This window comes from Symphalangus syndactylus, chromosome 8, assembly GCF_028878055.3.
Source record: "Symphalangus syndactylus isolate Jambi chromosome 8, NHGRI_mSymSyn1-v2.1_pri, whole genome shotgun sequence".
NCBI classification, from domain to species: Eukaryota; Metazoa; Chordata; class Mammalia; order Primates; family Hylobatidae; genus Symphalangus; species Symphalangus syndactylus.
Genome location: NC_072430.2, coordinates 17,145,050 through 17,165,563, shown reverse-complemented (window position 1 = coordinate 17,165,563; position 20,514 = coordinate 17,145,050). Strand labels below are relative to the sequence as shown.

The following is a 20,514-nucleotide window of genomic DNA, read 5'->3' as shown; positions in this document are numbered from 1 at the left end:
GGTCTCGAACTCCTGACCTCAGGCGATCCACCTGCCTCAGCCTCCCAAAATGCTGGGATTACAGGCGTGAGCCACCACACCTGGTCTGTTAAGCTCTTAATATTATTTGGTGGTGACCATCTTATGAACTTAGGCATGGTGACATCTTAGCAACAAAACAGACTTTAAAAGAATAACCCATATGTGAGATTCCATTTTACTTGTCATTTTTCATTTCTAAAATTCAGACATATTTAGATGCACAAATGAAAGTGTCAATTCCCATGGTACTATTGTCAAAAATTGGCCATTCCAATTCTAAAACTCGGTAGACCTCTCCTTACTGTTAAATTATCAACAAGGCCCTCCACCTCCTGAAGGCATTGGGAATGTTTTATTTACATAAAAAGATTGCAGAAAAAGATCTTTTGTTTTGACAAAGTCCGAGTTACTGCCCAAGTAATCCTGTAGCTTCAAGGTAAAGACACATGTGTATCACCATCACAGTTGATGGCTCTGTGCTTTTTTTCTGAACAGCAATTGCCCCCACATGTGCGCATCTGGGATTCTGTGACGTTGAATACTCTCCACGTCATTGGAATAGGTTTTTTTGACCGAGCAGTCACCTGTATTGCGTTCTCAAAATCTGTAAGTATGTGCCCTGTGGATATTGCTGTCTTCTTCCACAGGAAGTAGAGAATCAACTCAGGGTTGAAGAGGGGGAGTTGACACACTCAATACCTGCCCGGGTGTGTGTACAGACTTGGACTCTGAAACATTCCTGCTTCCCAGAACCCCTCAGTCAGAGGTCATATGCGTGTCTCATCAGGGACACACACTTCCAATCAGGCATCTCTAGCCACATGGGTTTGGTGATGAAAACAGGCCCCCAGAGACATCATCCTCACTTTCCTTAAGGCAGTTTGTGTGCTCTGGCCTTGAATTTTACCTGCTTCTTTCAAGGGTGGCTCCAGTGTGTCTGTCTCTGCCATCCTGCTACCGGAAAGGGGTCCCGATCCAGACCCCAAGAGAGAGTTCTTGGATCTCTCATAAGAATTCAAGGCAAGTCCATAGAGTAAAGTGAAAGCAAGTTTATTAGGAAAGTAAAAGACTAAAAGAATGTCTACTCTATAGAGCAGCCCTGAGGGCCACTGGTTGCCCATTTTTATGACTATTTCTTGATTATATGCTAAACAAGGGGTGGATTATTCATGTCTCCTCTTTTTAGACCATATAGGGTAACTTCCTGATGTTGCCATGGCATTTGTAAACTGTAATGGCGCTGGTGGGAGTGTAGCAGTGAGGACAACCAGAGGTCACTCTTGTCGCCATCTTGGTTTTGGCAGGATTTAGCCAGCTTCTTTACTACAAGCTGTTATATCAGCAAGGTTTTTATGACCTATACCTTGTGCCAACCTCCATCTCATTCCGTGACCTAGAATGCCTAACCACCTGGGAGTGCAGCCCAGTAGGACTCAGCCTCATTTTACCCAGACCTTATTCAAGTTGCTCTGGTTCAAATGCCTCTGACATTTCTCCCCTCCCTTTTATAAGAGAATCCTTAATCCTAAGGGTTGTAGAGGGACAGAGATCCATCTTCTGTAACTTCTTCAGGCTGAATAGGGGTGATGATATTCCTGCCTAACTATTAGGGGTAGAGAAGAGCTCAGTCAAAAAGCGTCAGTATGGCAAGGTGATATCTGGAAGGTTAGTAAGTGTTCAATTTAAGAAAACATTGAGTAAGCTTATCCTGCATTCCTACACAAAGAGTACAGCAGCAATATATTCCACAACAGTAAAACAAAATAAACAAAATTATCCCAAGTAAACTAAGTAAGAAGGCTTTTTATTAACTGGGCAACTATTGGAACCAAGCTGATATGGGGTTGCTAGCTGATTCCAGTGTGTCCAGAATTAGAATACTGATCCAGATATTTACATTACCCATTGCTTTTATTCTGAGCAGCAGTCAGAGATCACTGGTTGGTTCACAGGAATAAGCAGGGTTAGTCTAAATTGCAGAAAAAACTTAAAAACAACTGATGAAACTGGAATCTAATAACAAATGTACCATAGTTCCTGAAACATAATTTCTCTCTCCAGTCTCCCATTTTTACTAAAGACAAACCATAATAGGACTGATTTGTTTGGAAAAATAAGCCTTAGTCTTATATACTTGACTTGATTATTTGTATAAAGTGCAGCAAGAATAATTATTTTTCACATAGGCTTTTTAAATTGGCTTTGATGGAACTCTGTTCCATAAGGAATCTCAGATAAGACCTTTTTTAAAGCCAAGCCCAGCCATGGGTTTATATCCTCAAATACCTATGGGTTGGGTAAATTCCTCTTCTCTTGGGGGGTCCCAAGATAACTTGGGGCTCCTGGGCCTGTGAGAAAGTGACATTCTTTACTTACCACAGGTCAGGAACCCTGTACAGGGACTGTGGAGACAAGGTACAAGGCCAGTTTCCCCCAAGGGGCTTCTATGGACTCTACAATTCAAATTTGGTTCCTTAAAGGAAAGCATGCCATTCCTGTGAAAAAAATAACCAGTTTCTCCGGTTGTGTCCTGTTACAAACAAAAACAAATTCTTTACAATTATGCAATTAACTATATTGCCATAAATTAAGAATACTCACAAATAGTTTCTAAATTCTGGAGAAATCAGGTTGAGAGAAACAAATATGCTTCAAATTTTGTTCATAGCAGTATACTTTACTTAATTGTTAAAAGCTCTAAATAGCTCAAAATAAAAGTTTTCTTGACTTTGAAAAAAACAAAGGATCAGCAACGTTTTAAGCAAAGTCAAAAAAGATGACTTCAGTCTTCTATTAGTTTGGTTCATGCAGTTAACTCCTGTTAGGCTTGATATTCAGGAACATTTCAGCTCCCCATGAGAGTCCAGAAAGTTTTTTCCTCTATTCTAATGTTACAACTTTGAAAGTAATCAGAAACTTGCATTCAAGAGCACCTGTTAAAGGCCTATATCTGATTATAAGCCACCTTTTAAATAGGACCAAAATGAGACAAGAGTTGTCTGTGGATGACAAAAAGTCTTAGGACAGCCGCAATTAAAGCCACAATTGACAAGGAAATTTGGTTACTCCTGGAGCATACAATAATTTAACGTAACAAGTACAACTATTAATAACATACACTAAGTCATATCAGAATTATAGGAGTTTCACCTAATTTTGGAACACATGCCAATAACATATTTATACAAATACAGCTCAAAGAAAGCCAATTTCCTATTTGACAATGCTTCCTGTATGACATTTATACCAAATAAGCCAAATTTCACCTTTACATTAGTGTACTATTGATGTTAAATATTCTTAATAAAATCTCATAGATAAATCTATTCATTTTTTTTTTTTTTTTGAGACAGAGTCTCACTTTGTCACCCAGGCTGGAGGGCAGTGGCATGATTTCAGCTCAATGCAACCTCCGCCTCCCGGGTTCAAGCAATTCTCCCATCTCGCCTCCCTAGAAGCTGGGATTACAGGTGCACACCACCATGCCCAGCTATTTTTTTGTGTTTTTAGTAGAGACAGGTTTCACTGTGTTGGCCATGCTGATCTCAAACTCCTGACCTCAAGTGATCCACTTGCCTCGGCCTCCCAAAGTGCTGGGGTTACAGGTGTGAGCCATCGTGCCTGGCCAATCTATTCAATTTTAATCACTGTGACCATAAGGTAAGATTTTTATAAAACTTTTATTAACCCTTTACAGTTTTTGTTAAAAAGCAGATCATTGCTCAGAGAAAAACCTGTTGTGCTTTTATTCTAATGTTTAATTTACAGAAAAACTGATTAATACCCCTTTAACTTTAGCCAATATGTTCACACAGAATTTCTTTTACAAGATTAATTTCTCACAAACTTTCAACAACTTGCTTAAACTTTCAGCTTTATCCTATCTAATTTAAAACAATGATTTAACCTTTTAATCTAGGCAAAAAAAGTCCACATTTCCATGCCTTCTTATAACCTATTACCAAAACACATTTCACTTTCTTTATACACCTTACATGTAAAACTGTTTTTATTTCCCAAAAATTACTTAAGTCGTGTGAACTGAAAGGCATTACACTTTTTACTTTTCTTACAAAACATTTGATCTAAGCTTATTATTATTATTATTACACCAATTAAAGCTCTTTCATATATAAACATCACACACATAATACATTACATGTAAATACACAGACAGAAAATAAAGGACTCATTCCCTAAGCCAGGAATTGAACCCTGATCCCAGGCTGCCATTGTGATGGCAGAGACCAAGATAAAGTACTGCCACGTGTTACAAGGTCAAGCTCCCAAGCACATGAAACAAGATAAGAGAGAAACTTTATCCAGTTTTTTTTCAGGAACCTGCCACAAAATTTATAACTGGCCAGTTTGCTGTGCTACTTTGAACAGTGGGCTTATAGGGTCCTAGGCTCACATTCTATCCTACGGTACCCCTCTTTATGACAGAATGATATAGAAGACACATTTATAACACAAAGTATAACAGGTTCTCTACAGCTTAAGATTACCCTCACAAATCCTTTTTTCCCATTAATCAAAACTTTACAGGAGATAAATAGTGATTTTTACCATTCATTCAACCAGTTTGCACAGAGAGAGGGAGAGAGAAAGGCCAGAAGTCTGGTAAGAAATTCTTACCCTTTTGCTGGCATGCCAGGCTTCCGGGTTCCCTTTCCCTGAGGCGGCCCTAGTGATCCGGCTGGCTGCACCACAGCCCTGGGGGCCAAGCCACATCATAAAGGAAAATTATCTTTTTCCATCCTGGCCAGAGCGAAATATGTGTGACAAAACATAGACATTAGCCATTCAGCTTAGCACCCAATATCAAACTGGCAGGGCTCAGACATGCCCCTGGTTGGCCCCATCATTGTTAATCCAGCCTCCAACCAGGAGCTTCAGCTTACGGTCTCTGGGCAAGATGGTGGCCCTGAGTAATAGAAAACATAAGAAAGGGAAAGGAGAGAGAGAAAAGCATTGCCTGTGGCAGGGCGGGGAAGGTGAAGAGCTCAGGGAGGCCAGAGAACTGCCCACTCTAGCGACACTGAAAAGTTCAGGTGGCTGCTTGTTGATAACGAAGGGATCTTTTCCAGCAGTCCCATCAGCTCTTAAATTTCCCCTTTTGGGGAGGAAAAAGCTCCCCATGTCCCATGATCTTGTACATGCCTAATTCTGTCACCCTTAGCCATCAGCAAAGAGTGCAAGGCAGATTAATCCAAAGATAATAGCAGTTGACATCCCATAGTGCCAAGCCTGTTCTTAGCTGAAAGGGACTTTACTGAGAGGGGCCTCTAACCCCCTAAATCTTAGGAAGGACTCTAACCTTCCTAAGTTGGGCCTGGAACCCAAGGTCTGTCAAGCGTCCTTGCCTTTTATTAAGAGGGGCCTGTAACCCGCTCTGTCTTAGGAGAGACTCCTAAGTTGGGCCTCTAACCCAATCTCGTCCTTTCCTGGGTGTATGCACCCCACTTACCCAAAGTCAGCCATTTGGTGTGTACAGATGATTTTTCTTTGCATCAGGGGTCTCTTCAGTATCATCCCTTTGGGGTTCAGCAGAAAGATGTTACCAGACCCCACCACTTATTAAAGTTAGCCTTTGGATTGGAGGTTTCCTCAGTATTGTCCCTTCTGTGGTCCCCAGAAAGATGTCACCAGACCCCACCACTTACCCAGTGTCAACCTTTGGGTTGGGGGTTTCCTCAGTATCATTGCTTCATGGTCACCAGAAAGATGTGACCATAAAGGGGTCCCGATCCAGACCCCAAAAGAGGGTTCTTGGATCTCACGCAAGAAAGAATTCTAGGCAATTCCATAAAGTGAAAGCAAGTTTTTTAAGAAAGTAAAGGAATAAAAGAATGGCTACTCCATAGACAGAGCAGCCCCGAGGGCTGCTGGTTGCCCATTTTCATGGTTATTTCTTGATGATATACTAAGCGAAGGATGGATTATTGATGCCTCCCCTTTTTAGAGCATATAGGTTAACTTCCTGACGTTGCCATGACATTTATAAACTGTCATGGTGCTGGTGGGAGTGTAGCAGTGAGGACGACCAGAGGTCACTCTTACTGCCATCTTGGTTTTGGTGGGATTTAGCCAGCTTCTTTACTGCAAGCTGTTTTATCAGCAAGGTCTTTATAACCTGTGTCTTGTGCCAACCTCCTATCTCATTCTGTGACCTAGAATGCCTAACCATCTGGGAATGCAGCCCGGTAGGTCTCAGCCTTATTTTACCCAGCCCCCATTCAAGATGGAGTTGCTCTGATTCAAGCGCCTCTGACAATCCCAACGTGGCTGGCGGGAAGCCTGGCTGCAAGCAGGGGTCGGACAGAGCCTTGTCGTCTTCCAGGCTTCCTCAGGACGTGCTGGTTCAGCAGACCCACCCCACGCTCTTTTAAACCACTTCAGAAACCCATATTCACACACATGTGCACGTGCTCACATGAAAAGACCTCTGTGCACTCTGGCCCCCAGAGCAGAGGCATTGTGCAGCCCCACAGCAGCCACGTTCACAGCTGCTAACAGCCGCTGTGCCGTGCCTGCTGCAGGCACTGTCTGCTCTAGGAGGGGCTCTTGTTTTCATGGAACCCAGTAGTGAAGAGACACCCCACTGGCCCCTCTCTTCCTCAACTCCTGTTTCTTCATTCCCCATCATTTACCTGCTCTTTCTGTCTGGTCAAGAAAGCATGTCTCGGCCGGGCCTAGTGGCTCAGCCAGGCACAGTGGCTCACACCTTCTAACCAGCACTTTAGGAGTCTGAAGTAGGAGGATTGCTTGAGCCCAGGAGTTTGTGACCAGCCTGGGCAACATAGGGAGATCCCATCTCTACAAATAATAATAAAGAGTAGCTGGGAGTGGTGATACATACCCGCAGTCCCAGCTACATGGGAGGCTGGGGTAGGAGGATTGCTTGAGCCGGGGAGGTCAAGGGTGCAGAGAGCCATGATTGCACCACTGCACTGTGACCTGGATGACAGAGCAAAACCCTGTCTCCAGAAAAAGAAAGAAAGAAAGAAAGCAGGTCTCAAAAGCAATGGATGAGTATTCTTTAACTACAATGTAGCAGACTCTTTATTAAAAATAAAATTTGATGTTTATTTTTAATCATGTTCAACCCACTTTATTCTCAGATACAGTCTTCCTGTGAATAACTTTCTTTTCAGAATGGAGGAACCAATCTCTGTGCTGTGGATGACTCCAACGACCATGTGCTCTCTGTATGGGACTGGCAGAAAGAAGAAAAACTGGCAGATGTGAAGGTCATGCTCCAAGCCTTTTTTGGGCTGCATTAACATTTTCCCATTCAGAGCCGCCCTGGCGTAGTGGTAGCCCCCTTTCAGCGGGCTCATTCCAGGGCCCATTCCCACCCCAGCCCTTGTGTATGACACCTTCACCTTAGAATCGTTTGGCCCCGATCCCTCTCCCGTCATGGGATTTTGACCCCAGGTCCTGTTAGGGTTTTTTCTCTTTTCACCATGTCTGTAAGATTGTTTTCTTCCTCATTTCATAGCCACTACCCTTTTAATTCATCCCGTCATGTATTTGCTGGCTATTTCTTTCATTTGCTTGGCACACCCCGAGTGCCTGCCATGTGCTTGCATGGCGCGTGGAGGCCCAGAAATGTGCTCAGGCGTGAGGTGGGCTCGCTGCCCGAGCCCCTGCAGCTGCGGGAAGGGCAGGTATGGGCAGGGGCCGCCAGCACAGGGGCTCCTCCAAAGTGGAACAGACTCAGGAAAGACCAGCGGGAGCCCCGAGCTAAACCCCAAATCCTTCCCAACAGGATTCCTCCTGCGAGGGGCCCCTTGGGACTTCTTTGACCGCCTCTAATCCATTTTGCGCAATATGTCAAATTCCCTTGCCTTGACTGACCTTTTTCTATTTCTATTTTCTATCAGATCCCTATTTTTATAGAATTGAATTCAGATTTCTCATCTTTGCACCTATTAACCTTAGATAACCTTACTCACCTAACTTTCTCTCCTGCGTGTCTGGGAGGCAGACCTTGTATTCTAACCAGGCCTGTTCCCTGACACCTGTGTTCATGCCCTAGCCCTACCTTCTGATATTCTGGGCAGGTGTTTAAGTTCTTCTTGCTATGTTGCTAGGTTAGAAGGCATCAGAGGCAGGTTATTATCCAGGCTCAAGAATGTGTAACTGCATTATTAAATAGAAGCAGTGATCAGAGCCCGATCCAGCAGGCCAAGGTGCAGGTCTTGGAAGTTAGGGTGTGGGCTGAAGGTGGTGGAGGTGGCACCTGAAGTGCTAGATCTACTCCATGGGACCACAGGCCGCGTCACCAAGCCACAGGCAGAGTCCCAGGAGTCAGACGCAGGAGGGACTCCCTGGGCAAACGGGCAGCAGAGTCAGCCAGGAACAATGGACCTTTGTAAAATCCATTCCAGGGCCCTCCCTGAAGATGACATTTACTAGATAGTGGGTGAGGCCTAGAGATCTGCATTTTACCATTTCTGGTGATTCCATTTGTTCAGCCAGACTGGGAACCCATGACTAGCAGATGAGAGCAAATGCTTGCAGTTCTAAAGTCCCTCTGGTCCCAGCTCCCTCCTCAGCAAAGCATGCTGCATGCCCACCCCATGCCTGGCCCTGGAAGAGGCCCTGGCATAGACAGAGGACTCTTGGGTGCTTCCTGTCCTCAAGGGCTCATTGTCCAGTGGGGCAGACAGACAAGGAGGAGGTATTAAGGCTCGCACCAGCATACGCTTGATGTTTTTAGCAAGATGGATTCAATGGGGGAAATAATAGGCATTGTGCTTGCCTTGAATTTCTTATTTATTTGTGGCTCAGATTTTACTTGTTTTCCTACATGTCTCTTACGCGTCTTAAGAGATGTGAGGCATCTGAGTCCCTGTTTTTCCTATAGTGCTCTAATGAAGCTGTGTTTGCTGCGGATTTCCACCCCACGGACACCAACATCATAGTTACCTGTGGAAAATCACATCTCTACTTTTGGACACTAGAAGGAAGCTCCCTTAATAAGAAGCAAGGATTATTCGAGGTAAAGTTAAATTATGATTTTTGCTTTATTTTTCTCTGGTATGTGTGATTGGCTGGATGCATCTGTCTGGGGGCTGTGGTGATCAACACAATCCTTGGGATCCCCCACATAGTTGGGGAGCGCGTCACACCTGGTAGATAACACTGGTCATGAAGTGAAGAAAAGGACAGAGCAAGCCTGCGTGGAGGGCAGGGAAAGGACCTGGACCCAGGGAGCACCAAGCTTCCCACAGTGGCACTGGCTGCAGAGAGTATCAGAAGATGAAGTCATCGGGAGGCAGGCAACCTGCCTTTGCAAAGGACAATAGAGACTCCCTGTGCCTTTTGTCTGGACGTTGTGGGGCTGTGAGAGCACCAGGGGACAGCACCTCTTCCTGGGGGTCCATCTGCCACCACCTCCCTGAGGCTTATTTCGAGGACCCCTTTATTCTGGTGCTCGGACCCTGCCCTTTAGGCTGACAGCATAGCCCCACCCTTCTCCCCGGTCAGTACCCTCCTCCGCTTGCTGTATGCAGCTTTATGATTCCCCAGCCACTTGGGGTTGCTAGAAATTGCTTTGTCTTAGAGCAGTTAATCTCACAGCAGAAGTTATGTAATAGTAGACAGACATGCAAGGTGTGCAGGGTGGTTACAGAAGCTGACACTATCCAGCTTGGGACCACTGCGAATCTAGATGTTATTAGTACAAATGAAAGGTTGTCTGGAATATATATATGTTGTATGGATTAAATGTATATATATATAATTTTTTTTTACTACATTCTACAGAAACAAGAAAAGCCAAAGTTTGTCCTCTGTGTGATTTTCTCTGAAAACGGTGACACCATTACTGGAGATTCAAGTGGTAACATCTTGGTATGGGGAAAAGGTAATAAGTGATTGTTCCCAAATCCAGTGGTTTTTGGTAATGTTGTGAGAGATCAAACGTGAGTGCTCTAAGAATTGTCTATTAATACAATGTACAGGAGTAGGATTCAATTGCAAGTTACAGAGACACACACATACATATGTGCATGTGTAACCTGAAACCATAAAACTAGAACAGAGGAAAAGCAGAGAATAGTAAGAGTTACTGACCTTACAACATTCTGAAAGGCTCTTTAAGCCCAAGCTATTATGATGGAATTAAATAGCTTTATTAGGAAATCCACTGACAGATTATAATGATGAAATTAATGACTACTTACAGGTCTGTAAAATATTCAAGTAACTATCCTGATTTATCTAGCATTTGGCAGACATTTATTGAAAGCTAATTATGTGCTAGACACTGTGAACATACAACTGAGTCAGACCCAAATGCCCTGCTGTCTGTGAGCAAACAGTTTGCTAAGGGAGGTGATGCATCACTCAGAAAGCCTGCGTTCAGTTAAGTCCAGTGAGCATTTATGAGCACTTACCCCGTGACAGGAAAAAGGGGAAAATCCACCATCCCTTTTCTCAAGGATCTTAGAGTTTGAGTTGGGGCTGAAGGTAGAGACAGACTTGTAAATGCAATTTCAGAAGCATATGGTGACGTTTCCAGTATCCCTGCTGCTCTTGGCGCTAGGTGTCTTATCCACTGTTCACTTAATCCTTAGAACAATCCTGCAGGGTAAGCAGCAGCCCCATTCCACCAAGGGGGAACTGAGGGTAGAGTAACTAAGCAATTTATCCAGAGAAACAGCTCACTAGAGAGCTGGGATCTAAACTCAGAGCCCACGTTCTCAGCCGCATGGTGCTTCAACCATGCGGCTTCAACAACGCGTATTTTCCTTCATTCTAAGGTAACCCATTTCATGCTTGTCTGGTGCTCTGCGAACATCTAGAAATTGGATCCTTCATAGATTCATATTGCAATGTTGTGCTCACGGACAATATTGCCTTTTAAAACCAAAGTCGGATGAGATTAGAAAATGGGCAGAGGCAACCTTTTGACGATGTGCTAATGATGGTTTTCTTGGTGTGTTTAGGTACAAATCGAATAAGCTATGCAGTTCAAGGAGCCCATGAGGGTGGCATTTTTGCACTTTGTATGTTAAGAGATGGCACACTGGTGTCGGGAGGTGGGAAAGACCGAAAGCTCATTTCTTGGAGCGGAAACTATCAGAAACTTCGTAAAACAGAGGTAAGTCATCAAGGCTATTGCTAAAATTTGTTTTTAACCTTAAACTATTATCCTTTTTTTATTAGTTTGAAATCTGTAGCTTACAGTTTTGAAAATTGTTTAGGTGAAATCACATTATATGGGAGCAATGTATTTTATTAAAATCCTGGAGGCAGGTTAAATATAACTAATAAAATAGAATTAGGTTTATAAAACTTGAGGTTGTAACACACTTCATATTTAGAACATTTTTATTCTCAATTTTCCAAGGGACTGTTACCCACATTTTGATTTATTATAAAAATCTGTCTTCTCTTTTAACTTTTTCTTTTTCTTTTTTTTTTTTTTAGAGCAGGGTCTGGCTCTGTCACCCAGGCTGGAGTGCAGTGGTGCGATCACAGTTTACTGCAACCTCCCCCTCCTGGGCTCAAGCGATCCTCCCACCTCAGCCTCCCAAGTAGCTGGGACTACAGACACACACCACCACACCTGGCTAATTTTTTTAATTTTGTAGAGATGTTGCCCAGGCTGCTTTGGAACTCCTGAGCTCAAGTGATCCTCCCACCTCAGCCTCCCGAAGTGCTGGATTACAAGCGTGAGCCACCACGCCCAGCCTCCTTTAATTTTTAATTTCTAGCATGTTATTTTGGAGACATTATTGCATTGAGTGAACTAGTATTTGTTGAGTATCTACTTTGCACATGGCACTCAGCTAAGTGCCAATGTGCTCCCCAGGGCTGTGACTCCTTTTCATACCCAGTGTACCTCCCCATTATCTACTTGGCAGCCCTGCATTCCAGTAGGCACCAGAGGCAAGATATTTAATATTCCTTCTACCCACTCAATGAATTTTCTCCACCAGATTCCAGGAAATCGTGAGCAGACACTGCAAAATTGGTCTCATTCTGAAGGGTGATGCTTTTCATCCCTAGCTTAGAATGGACAGACTTTAGGACTTTGAACCCAGATACACACAAAACACTTATATTTTACATCAGAGAGCAACATGGCGCCACCCTCTGGCAGTGTGAAAATTTGGTTCTGTTGATTATTTCCCTTAATAAAGGAAGTTCTTCATCTGAGCTTTGGAAATCACTTACCCTTGCATGGAGATTCTGTTGTGAGAACATTTTTAATAATAAGATTTGACCAGCATTTGGTTGAACATATTGTGAATTGCTAGAGTCATAGACATGCCCAAGTCATATTATAACTGTAAAGAAAGCTCCAAAGCCCCATCTAATTTCATAAAAGCTATTCACTGTTAGTATCTGATTCCTCCTCATTAGCATGGGTCATCATCAGCTTGACTCAAATCTGTGCTAACAAGCCACACTGGAGAATGTGTGAGGGGAGGCTGCTTCTATCCTGGAACGGGAGAGCCTAACAGCAACCCGCCAGGGTCAAGCTGCAGCATTTGTTCTTTTTATAGTACAAGAACTGTTTCTTCATCATAGCAAATTGTTCTTAATGGGTGTATTTTGCAATTCTGTCTCTTAACATTTAGATTATTCCATATGTTCATGTTGATTTTTAAACTGAACAGAGTGACATTGCCAAAGAACTTACCATTTTAAGTTGTGTTATGGCAGTGTTATGTTGTTTTTATTATTATTAATATTATTATTATTATTATTTTGAGACAGGGTCTGGCTCTGTCACCCAGGCTGGAGTGCAGTGGCATGATCTTCATCCTCTGCCTCCCAGGCTCAAGTGATTCTCCCACCTCAGCCTCTTGAGTAGCTGGGACTATACACACCACCATACCCAGCTAATTTTTTTTTTGTATTTTTGGTAGAAATGGAGACTCGCTATATTGCCCAGGCTGGTCTGGAACTCCTGGGCTCAAGCAATCCACCCACCTCGGCCCCCCAAAGTGCTGGGATTACAGATGTGAGCTACCACGCCTGGCCTGTTATTCTTTGCTTTCCGAATTGTATCTACTGTTGCTATCAGAAATTGTAAAAAGTAAAGAGAAAACTAACCAGTAGCATTCCTTATTTTTAAATTTTGTTGAGGAAAATGCTTTTTCTTAACCTCATTCTTGCTGATGCTTCTAAGATATATAAAGATATATAAAATGTTTGTAGTTTAAAAGTAAGGCTTAGGGTTTTGATCAGTCACTCAACAGTTGCCTGTGGTATCTGTTTTTTTGAGATGGAGTTTCGCTCTTGTCACCCAGGCTGGAGTGTAGTGGCGTGATCTCGGCTCACTGCAACCTCCACCTCCTGGGTTCAAGTGATTCTCCTGCCTCAGCCTCCCAAGTAGCTGGGATTACAGCCACCCACCACCACGCCCAGCTAATTTTTGTATTTTTAGTAGAGACCGGGTTTCATCATGTTGGCCAGGCTGGTCTCCAACTCCTGACCTCAGGTGATCTGTCTGCCTTGGCCTCCCAACATGCTGGGATTACAGGCATGAGCCACCACGCCTGGCCAGCTGTGGTATCTATCTATGTGAAACTCTCCGTATGTATGTGTATACAACATATATATTTGAATGTACATTATATGTATATACATATGTGTATATAAAACTGTTATAGGGACTATCATTATGATAAGTGTTTTGAATGGCCGAGCTAACAACTGAATGAAATTGTACATCTTTTCTTTTCATATGACTTTTCAATGCAGATTCCAGAACAGTTTGGTCCAATACGGACAGTGGCTGAGGGGAAAGGCGATGTGATCTTGATTGGCACAACTCGAAACTTTGTCCTTCAGGGCACTCTGTCAGGGGACTTCACACCCATTACTCAGGTACGATCCTGCTCAGCAGGCCCAGCAAACACTCTCATTTTGCATTCTATCAGACTCTAATCAAGCATTACAATCAGGTGCTCATTACTGTGCTTTATACTACGATAACCTTCCTCCACCCCAGAGTGTCAGTGGCTGCCGGAAGATGGGAGGAGACTGTTGAAAGCAGTTATGAAGTCAGCATGAAGGCTCGGTTCCTCATCCCTTACGGCTCCTGAGTGCGGACTGTAGTATCTCAGAGCACTTCTGTTTGTCTTGGTTATTTGTAGGGTCACACTGATGAGCTCTGGGGACTGGCCATCCATGCCTCAAAACCTCAGTTCTTGACCTGTGGGCATGACAAGCATGCCACTCTCTGGGACGCTGTGGGTCACCGTCCCGTCTGGGACAAAATAATAGAGGTAAACGTGCACATTACATTTCCATTTTTCTTACAGAAATTCATCTGGAACATGTTTATTTATTTTTTACATGAAATCAACAGTGATATAAAGTTGTCCCAAAGCAAATGTTATTTATCTATTTAGAGTTACCTTAACATTGCAATTGCATTTAACAGTGTTACTTTTAACATTGCCTCAAGTGGCCTCAGCCTGTAATTTTGAAGTTTACTGTTGAAATTTTCTGACAAGTTGTTCTTTCTGAGCTCATTGTCAGATTTTCCGAGTACAGTCTCTCAACCATCTTAAGAGCTGAAAAATACTTGTTATGAGCCTGCATTCTATTTACAGTGTACCCTTTGAATGGGAATTTACAAGCTGTACTAAACACGATTGAATATATCTCTACATTTTGAGTTTGATGGTAAAGTGAACTTTCGTTTGAAAGTCAGCTGGGCACGGTGGCTCACGCCTGTAATCCCAGCACTTTGGGAGGCCAAGGCAGGCGGATCACCTGAGGTTGGGAGCTCGAGACCAGCCTGACCAACATGGAGAAACCCCGTTTCTACTAAAAATACAAAATTAGCCGGGCATGGTGGTGCATGCCTGTAGTCCCAGCTCCTTGGGAGGCTGAGGCAGGAGAATTGCTTGAACCCGGAAGGTGGAGGTTGCAGTGAGCCAAGATCACGCCATTGCACTCCAGCCTGGGCAACAAGAGTGAAATTCTGTCTCAAAAAAAAAAAAAAAGTCAACATCTCTGTGAATTTTGCAAAAGAAACTCTGATGACCTGTCAGAGTGTCGAAATGCCCTTTCCCCACGTATATTACTTGAGCACTGACTGCATGCCAAGCACTGTGCATGTGTTATCCTTAATCCCCGTAGCAACTCTGCAGGTTGAAGAGGTTTTTTTAACTCTGATTTTATTGATTAGGAAATGGAGGTGTAGAGAAGTTAAATAACTTGCCAAGGTCACTAAGTTAGTGAGTGACCTAACCAGTGTTAGGACCCCACTCAATCTGACTCCTAAACTCTGGTTCTTTCCACTGCATTGCACTGCAGTGAATCGGAAGCTCATTCTCTGTTGCCGATGCCCTAATGATCTGTGCCATCCCATTGCACAGAGGAAATAGCCCTTCTGTAAACCAACACATCATACTTTCATCCCCCATAGAGTTACTGGCATGTCCCAGGTGCTAGGTCCAAGTTTTGGCTCCCTCCCCTTCATTTTCACTGAAGGGGTGCTGGTCACTGGTGGCCAGCTGAGCTGTGAGGTGGAAGGGCCCAAGGGGCAGGCACTGCCACTCAGAGAGCAGGTGTGGCCTGCGATGGCAGGAAGGGACTAAAGGAAACTGTTATATGTTCTACCTATGCCCTGGTGGTCCAGGAGGGCTGAAGGCAATGACAGCTCCTTTACCAGGCTGTCAATCATTTAGCCTAACATAAGGGTCGGAGCTCTAAACTGGAAGCCAGGGAACTGCAATGAAGTTCTGGCTCCTCTGCCTACTGGCCTTGTGACCCTGGACATCTGTAACTCAGTGCCCACATCTCAAAATTGTTACGAGGCCCAGATGAATGACACAGACAGAAGTGCTTTGTAAATGGTAAAGCTTCAAGTGAACACGATTTCTGTTTGTATATTAGTGGCAGCTCTGAGCTTAATTACAGCTCCCACTGTAGAAAGAAAGCATTGAAATAATGTAATCATATATCAAGTTTCTTTCTCTTGGTTTTTTAGATTATCCAGTGGATCTCAGAGCGTCCTGTTTTCCCTCCTAGATTCCCATTGCTACTTTTCTTCCTGATCTTCCTTAATCTCTTCTCTCTTCATCCTAAACACTCCTGCCAAGTGCGCTTTATCTAAAACACACATTCAATCATGTCACTCTTTTTATTGAAAGGACAAGACCATTCAAAGTGTTCTTATTTCCTAGTGATCAAAGTCCTTACCATGGCAGTGACATCACTAGTGTCATATACTCTGTGCTGTAAGCCCGTTGACCTATCTGCCATTCCTCAAATATGCCCAGAGCTGTGTTGCTTCCATCACTTTTATTATATTATTGCCCCCTTCACCGTGGTCCAAAAAACAACTGGAGTGGCCACATCTCACCTTCACCAGTGATCATTCTTCCTCTCCTGGGAGGCCCAAGTCCAGTTGTCTGCACCGCGAAGCCTTGGCCCAGCTTCCCAGTGTCACCTCATCCCTCCCTCCCCTGTGATTCCACAGCACCTTGATTTGTATCTCTTTCATGGATCATTCCATCTGGTATCTGAGTTAGTGACAACTGTGTGTGTGTTCCACTGGATCAAAACCTAGAACATGCCTTGCTCATCTCGTGATCCTTCCAGGCCTCCATAGTGTTTTGCATCCAGTGGGCACTCACCCAGTCTCCGTGTTATGGAGTTGGGTGCCGTGGTTGTCTTTCCGGAGCAATCAGGTACACTATTCGATGAGCTTACCACTCAGCACAGGGAGTCAACTGAAGGGGCTGCGTTCTATAAGCTGTGACTTTGTAGAAGGGCATTTGCCTTTCATCAGATTACTGTAGATATGAGAGGATATAAGACAAAAAGGGAAAAATCCTAAAAGGATAGAAATTTAGGTCAGGCTCAATGGCTTACACCTATAATCCCAGGACTTTGGGAGGCAGAGGCAGGAGGATCACTTGAGCCCAGGAGTTCGAGACCAGCCTGGGCAGCATAGGAAGACTCCATCTCTACAAAATAAAAAATAAAAAAATTAGCCAGGTGTGGTGACAGACACCTGTAGTCCCAGCTGCTTCAGAGGCTGAGCCAGGAGTTTCACTTGTGCCCGGGAGGTCAAGGCTGCAATAAGTCATGATCGTGCCATTGCACTCCAGCCTGTGCAGTAGAGTGAGATCCTGCCTCAAAAAAGGGTGGGGGTGGGTAGAAATTTAGCATTATTGAAACGCAGCATTCATTCAAGTAGGAAAACATTTTTCTCTAGAAAAGAGACTTTTCAAATAGAGCCATATAGCCCTAAGGAATTAGAAGTGTGAGCGTTTGTGCACGCACGCACGTGTGCGTGTGTGTGTTTTATGCTATAGTGTTCTATCTGTTCATCAATTTACACTTCCTTTAAAATATTTTAGGATCCAGCTCAGTCTTCTGGTTTTCATCCTTCAGGGTCTGTGGTTGCAGTCGGAACACTCACTGGGAGGTAAGTCCATGCCAGCAGGGCTTGTGCTTGCAAAGCTCATGGAAAAGAGGCCTGTTGTTTCTATTTCCCCAGAAACGGGCCCCCGTTCAGCTCTTGGCTGCATGTTCGCAGCTTCTAATGACTTACCAAGAATTAAGTTAAAAGCAAAACTTGAAACAGTGGCCCATTACATTTTCAGCCTTGGGGAAATCTGAGGAAAGCTGTAGACCCTCTCTCCTGGAAAAGGACCCTCTACCTCCACTAGACACACACACTTTTTTTGTTTCTTTTTTGAGACAGGTCTCAGCCTGTCACCCAGACTGGAGTACAGTGGCACAATCACAGCTTACTGCAGCCTCCAGGGCTTAAGTGATCCTCCCACCTCAGCCTCCCAAGTAGCTGGGACTACAGGCATGCACTGCCATGCTCAAGTAATATTTTATCTTTTGTAGAGACACAGGTCTCACTGTGTTGCCCAGGCTGGTCTTGAACTCTAGTTCAAGCAGTCCTCCCACCTCGGTCTCCCAAAGTGCTGAGATCACAGGCATGAGCCACCACACCCAGCCACACACACATTTTGCCCACAATCTCAGAGGATTTGTGGAGCTTCTCAAGCCCTGATCTTGAGGCTGTGGGAGGAACCTTGATTTTGGAATGAAGCAAGAAGACATTTCAAAGTGCTGAGCATTTAAAAATGCTTTTTCTACACCTGGTCACAGTGGCTCACACTTGTAATCCCAACCCTTTGAGAAGCCTAGGCAGGAAGATCGTTTGAGGCTAGGAGTTCAAGACCAGCCTGGGCAACATAGCAGGACCCTATCTCTAGAAAAAATTTAAAATTGAGCTGGATATGGTGGTCCACATCTGTATTAGCTACTCAGGAGGCTAAGGCAGGGGGATCTCTTAAGATCAGGAGATTGAGGCTGCATCGCACTATGATTGCACCACTGTACCCTCGCCTAAGCCACAGAGAGAGACCCCATCTCTAAAAAAAAAAATTAAAAATAAAAAATAAATGCTTTTTCTAGCTGCCCTTTCAAAATTTTAGGAACTGCCCAGACCCTGAGCCTCATATTCCAATTGAGTTAATACCTATTCACCTGGCACCTCCTACACACCGGATGGTGGGTCTGTGTTTGCAGCTCAGCTTTGCCACTTAGCAGCAGTGTCTTTGAGCCAGTTACATAAGCTCTCCGAATTTGTTTCTTTTTCTGTAAATTGTGATATTCCCTGCCTGGCTGTGTTGCACTGAGGATCGAAGGAGACAGTGCACACAGCACCTGCCGGGGCTGCCCATCAGGCACTGCGGGGGTTATTATTATCATTGCTTTCCGGGTTTTGATTGAACATTTATGCTGCTCATTGTACTGTGTACATTTACTGTGGTTTCAATCAAATATTTTTCCTCCCACCCTTCCTCTCTAAAAAGTGTAGCACTTAGATTCTGTTGCTATGACTGCAGAGCCTGTATGGATAAAGAAAGGGTAGCCCTTTGTAGGTCATAGGTAGCAATATATTAAGTATTGGGCTCCACATAGCCAACAGCATTCTTCATGAAAACGTTTGTATAGCCACACACACGCACACAGACATACACACACACACACACACACACACACACCACCTCTCATTTGACTCGCTTTGAGACAGCTAAAGCTAACTCATCAGGCTCCCACCTTCTGATGACTGGCCTCCCAATAAGCTGACAGATGCCAGCATGCCTACTGTGCGTGTGGAACATGGTGACAGTGCTCAGAATCACAGTGGTGATTCTCCTCCCGTGGTGGAGGAGACGGATCAGGTCACCTAATCCAGCCCCTCATCTGTACCTCTTGCCACTCAGGTCCTAGGTTGGGCTTAGCTCCCGATGCTGTTGATTTCACAGGACACTTCAAAGCCATGTTCTAATCAGCCCCAGCCTCTATTAAGGTTAAATAGCACATTAAAGGTACATAGTTGTTGAAGATGCAAGAAATCGGCACTGAGAAGCAAAATCCACATTTCTGGGGGGCAGGACATCTGACAATGCATGGCTAGCGGGGCTCCTGTGGAAGACAAGGGATACTCACTCTGCGTCAGTGGACATGCTGATGGGATGTCCTCACGCAGGTTAGAAACGGCAGCAACAGTTTATCCATTTATCCTTATCCATTTATCCATTTATCCGCATTCCATTTATCCTTAAAACACCAGGGGCTCACCACCACCCCTTGAGAATATAACAGGCAGGAGAGTTCAGTCATTCTGATGTTAACACACATTTAATGGGTACTGTGTGCTTATCAAAGGATACAAAGCACTTCCACGTCCATTATCATTCGACTTTAATATTGAGCCTGCGAAGTGGACCTGGGCTCCTCTCCCCAACTCACCACTGAGGAAATGGCCCAGCGAGGTGAAGTCAGAAGACCAGTCCTCCACTCCGATTTCTCCCATTTGCTCTGTGCTTTCCCTTGCCCTGTTGGTTGCAGGGTGGCATCCCCATAAGGCCTGTACTCTCGGCCTGCCCTGTCTGCAGCACCACTGGGAACACCACCACCCCGGAGTTGTCCCAGCCCCATCCTCCTGCATGGTCCTGCTTCGCCCTGGAAACCTGGGTGAGCTCTTGCAGGTGGTCCTTCACTGCTTCCCCTCACCATATGCCCTGGCACTAGGTATTGGCATCTTCCCTGCCCAGCGCTTTCTCTCCATGTGGAAATGACAAAGCACAAACACAGAGAAACCATGTCATAGTGTTGATAATGGCATAGTTTTGAATGCTAGCCAATATGCTGTTCCTTTCATTAGAAAATGCTTATATATAGGAAATTTTCTTTGAATAAAAGCTGGGAACAAGCTTTCTTATTAAGCAAATTCCGAGTATTAAGCTTTTATGATTAATAATTTTTATTCATCCCACTATTGTCATAATCTTCATTTTCTCATTAAACAACTTACTGTGCTTTTTCTCATGTTGATAACAGGTGGTTTGTGTTTGACACAGAAACAAAAGACTTGGTCACCGTTCACACAGATGGAAACGAACAGCTCTCTGTAATGCGATACTCACCAGGTTAGACTCCAAACCATTCACTACTTTATTTTTTTTAATCAAC

At 44.2% G+C, this 20,514-nt stretch overlaps 1 protein-coding gene across 3 annotated transcripts in view; it reads left to right on the top strand.

The window, feature by feature from the left end:
* Window positions 1-20,514, top strand: part of EML1 (EMAP like 1) — a 152,934-nt gene that overhangs the window by 111,700 nt on the left and 20,720 nt on the right. For 2 of the 3 annotated variants that reach the window (XM_055288175.2, XM_055288174.2), the window contains 9 exons: window positions 517-627; window positions 7,179-7,274; window positions 8,897-9,031; window positions 9,799-9,898; window positions 10,983-11,137; window positions 13,753-13,878; window positions 14,148-14,279; window positions 17,373-17,440; window positions 20,383-20,471. In XM_055288175.2, the coding sequence (XP_055144150.1) occupies window positions 517-627; window positions 7,179-7,274; window positions 8,897-9,031; window positions 9,799-9,898; window positions 10,983-11,137; window positions 13,753-13,878; window positions 14,148-14,279; window positions 17,373-17,440; window positions 20,383-20,471 (1,012 nt within the window). The remainder of the gene's footprint in view (window positions 1-516; window positions 628-7,178; window positions 7,275-8,896; window positions 9,032-9,798; window positions 9,899-10,982; window positions 11,138-13,752; window positions 13,879-14,147; window positions 14,280-17,372; window positions 17,441-20,382; window positions 20,472-20,514) is intronic. The other variant, XM_055288176.2, reaches the window with a different exon arrangement.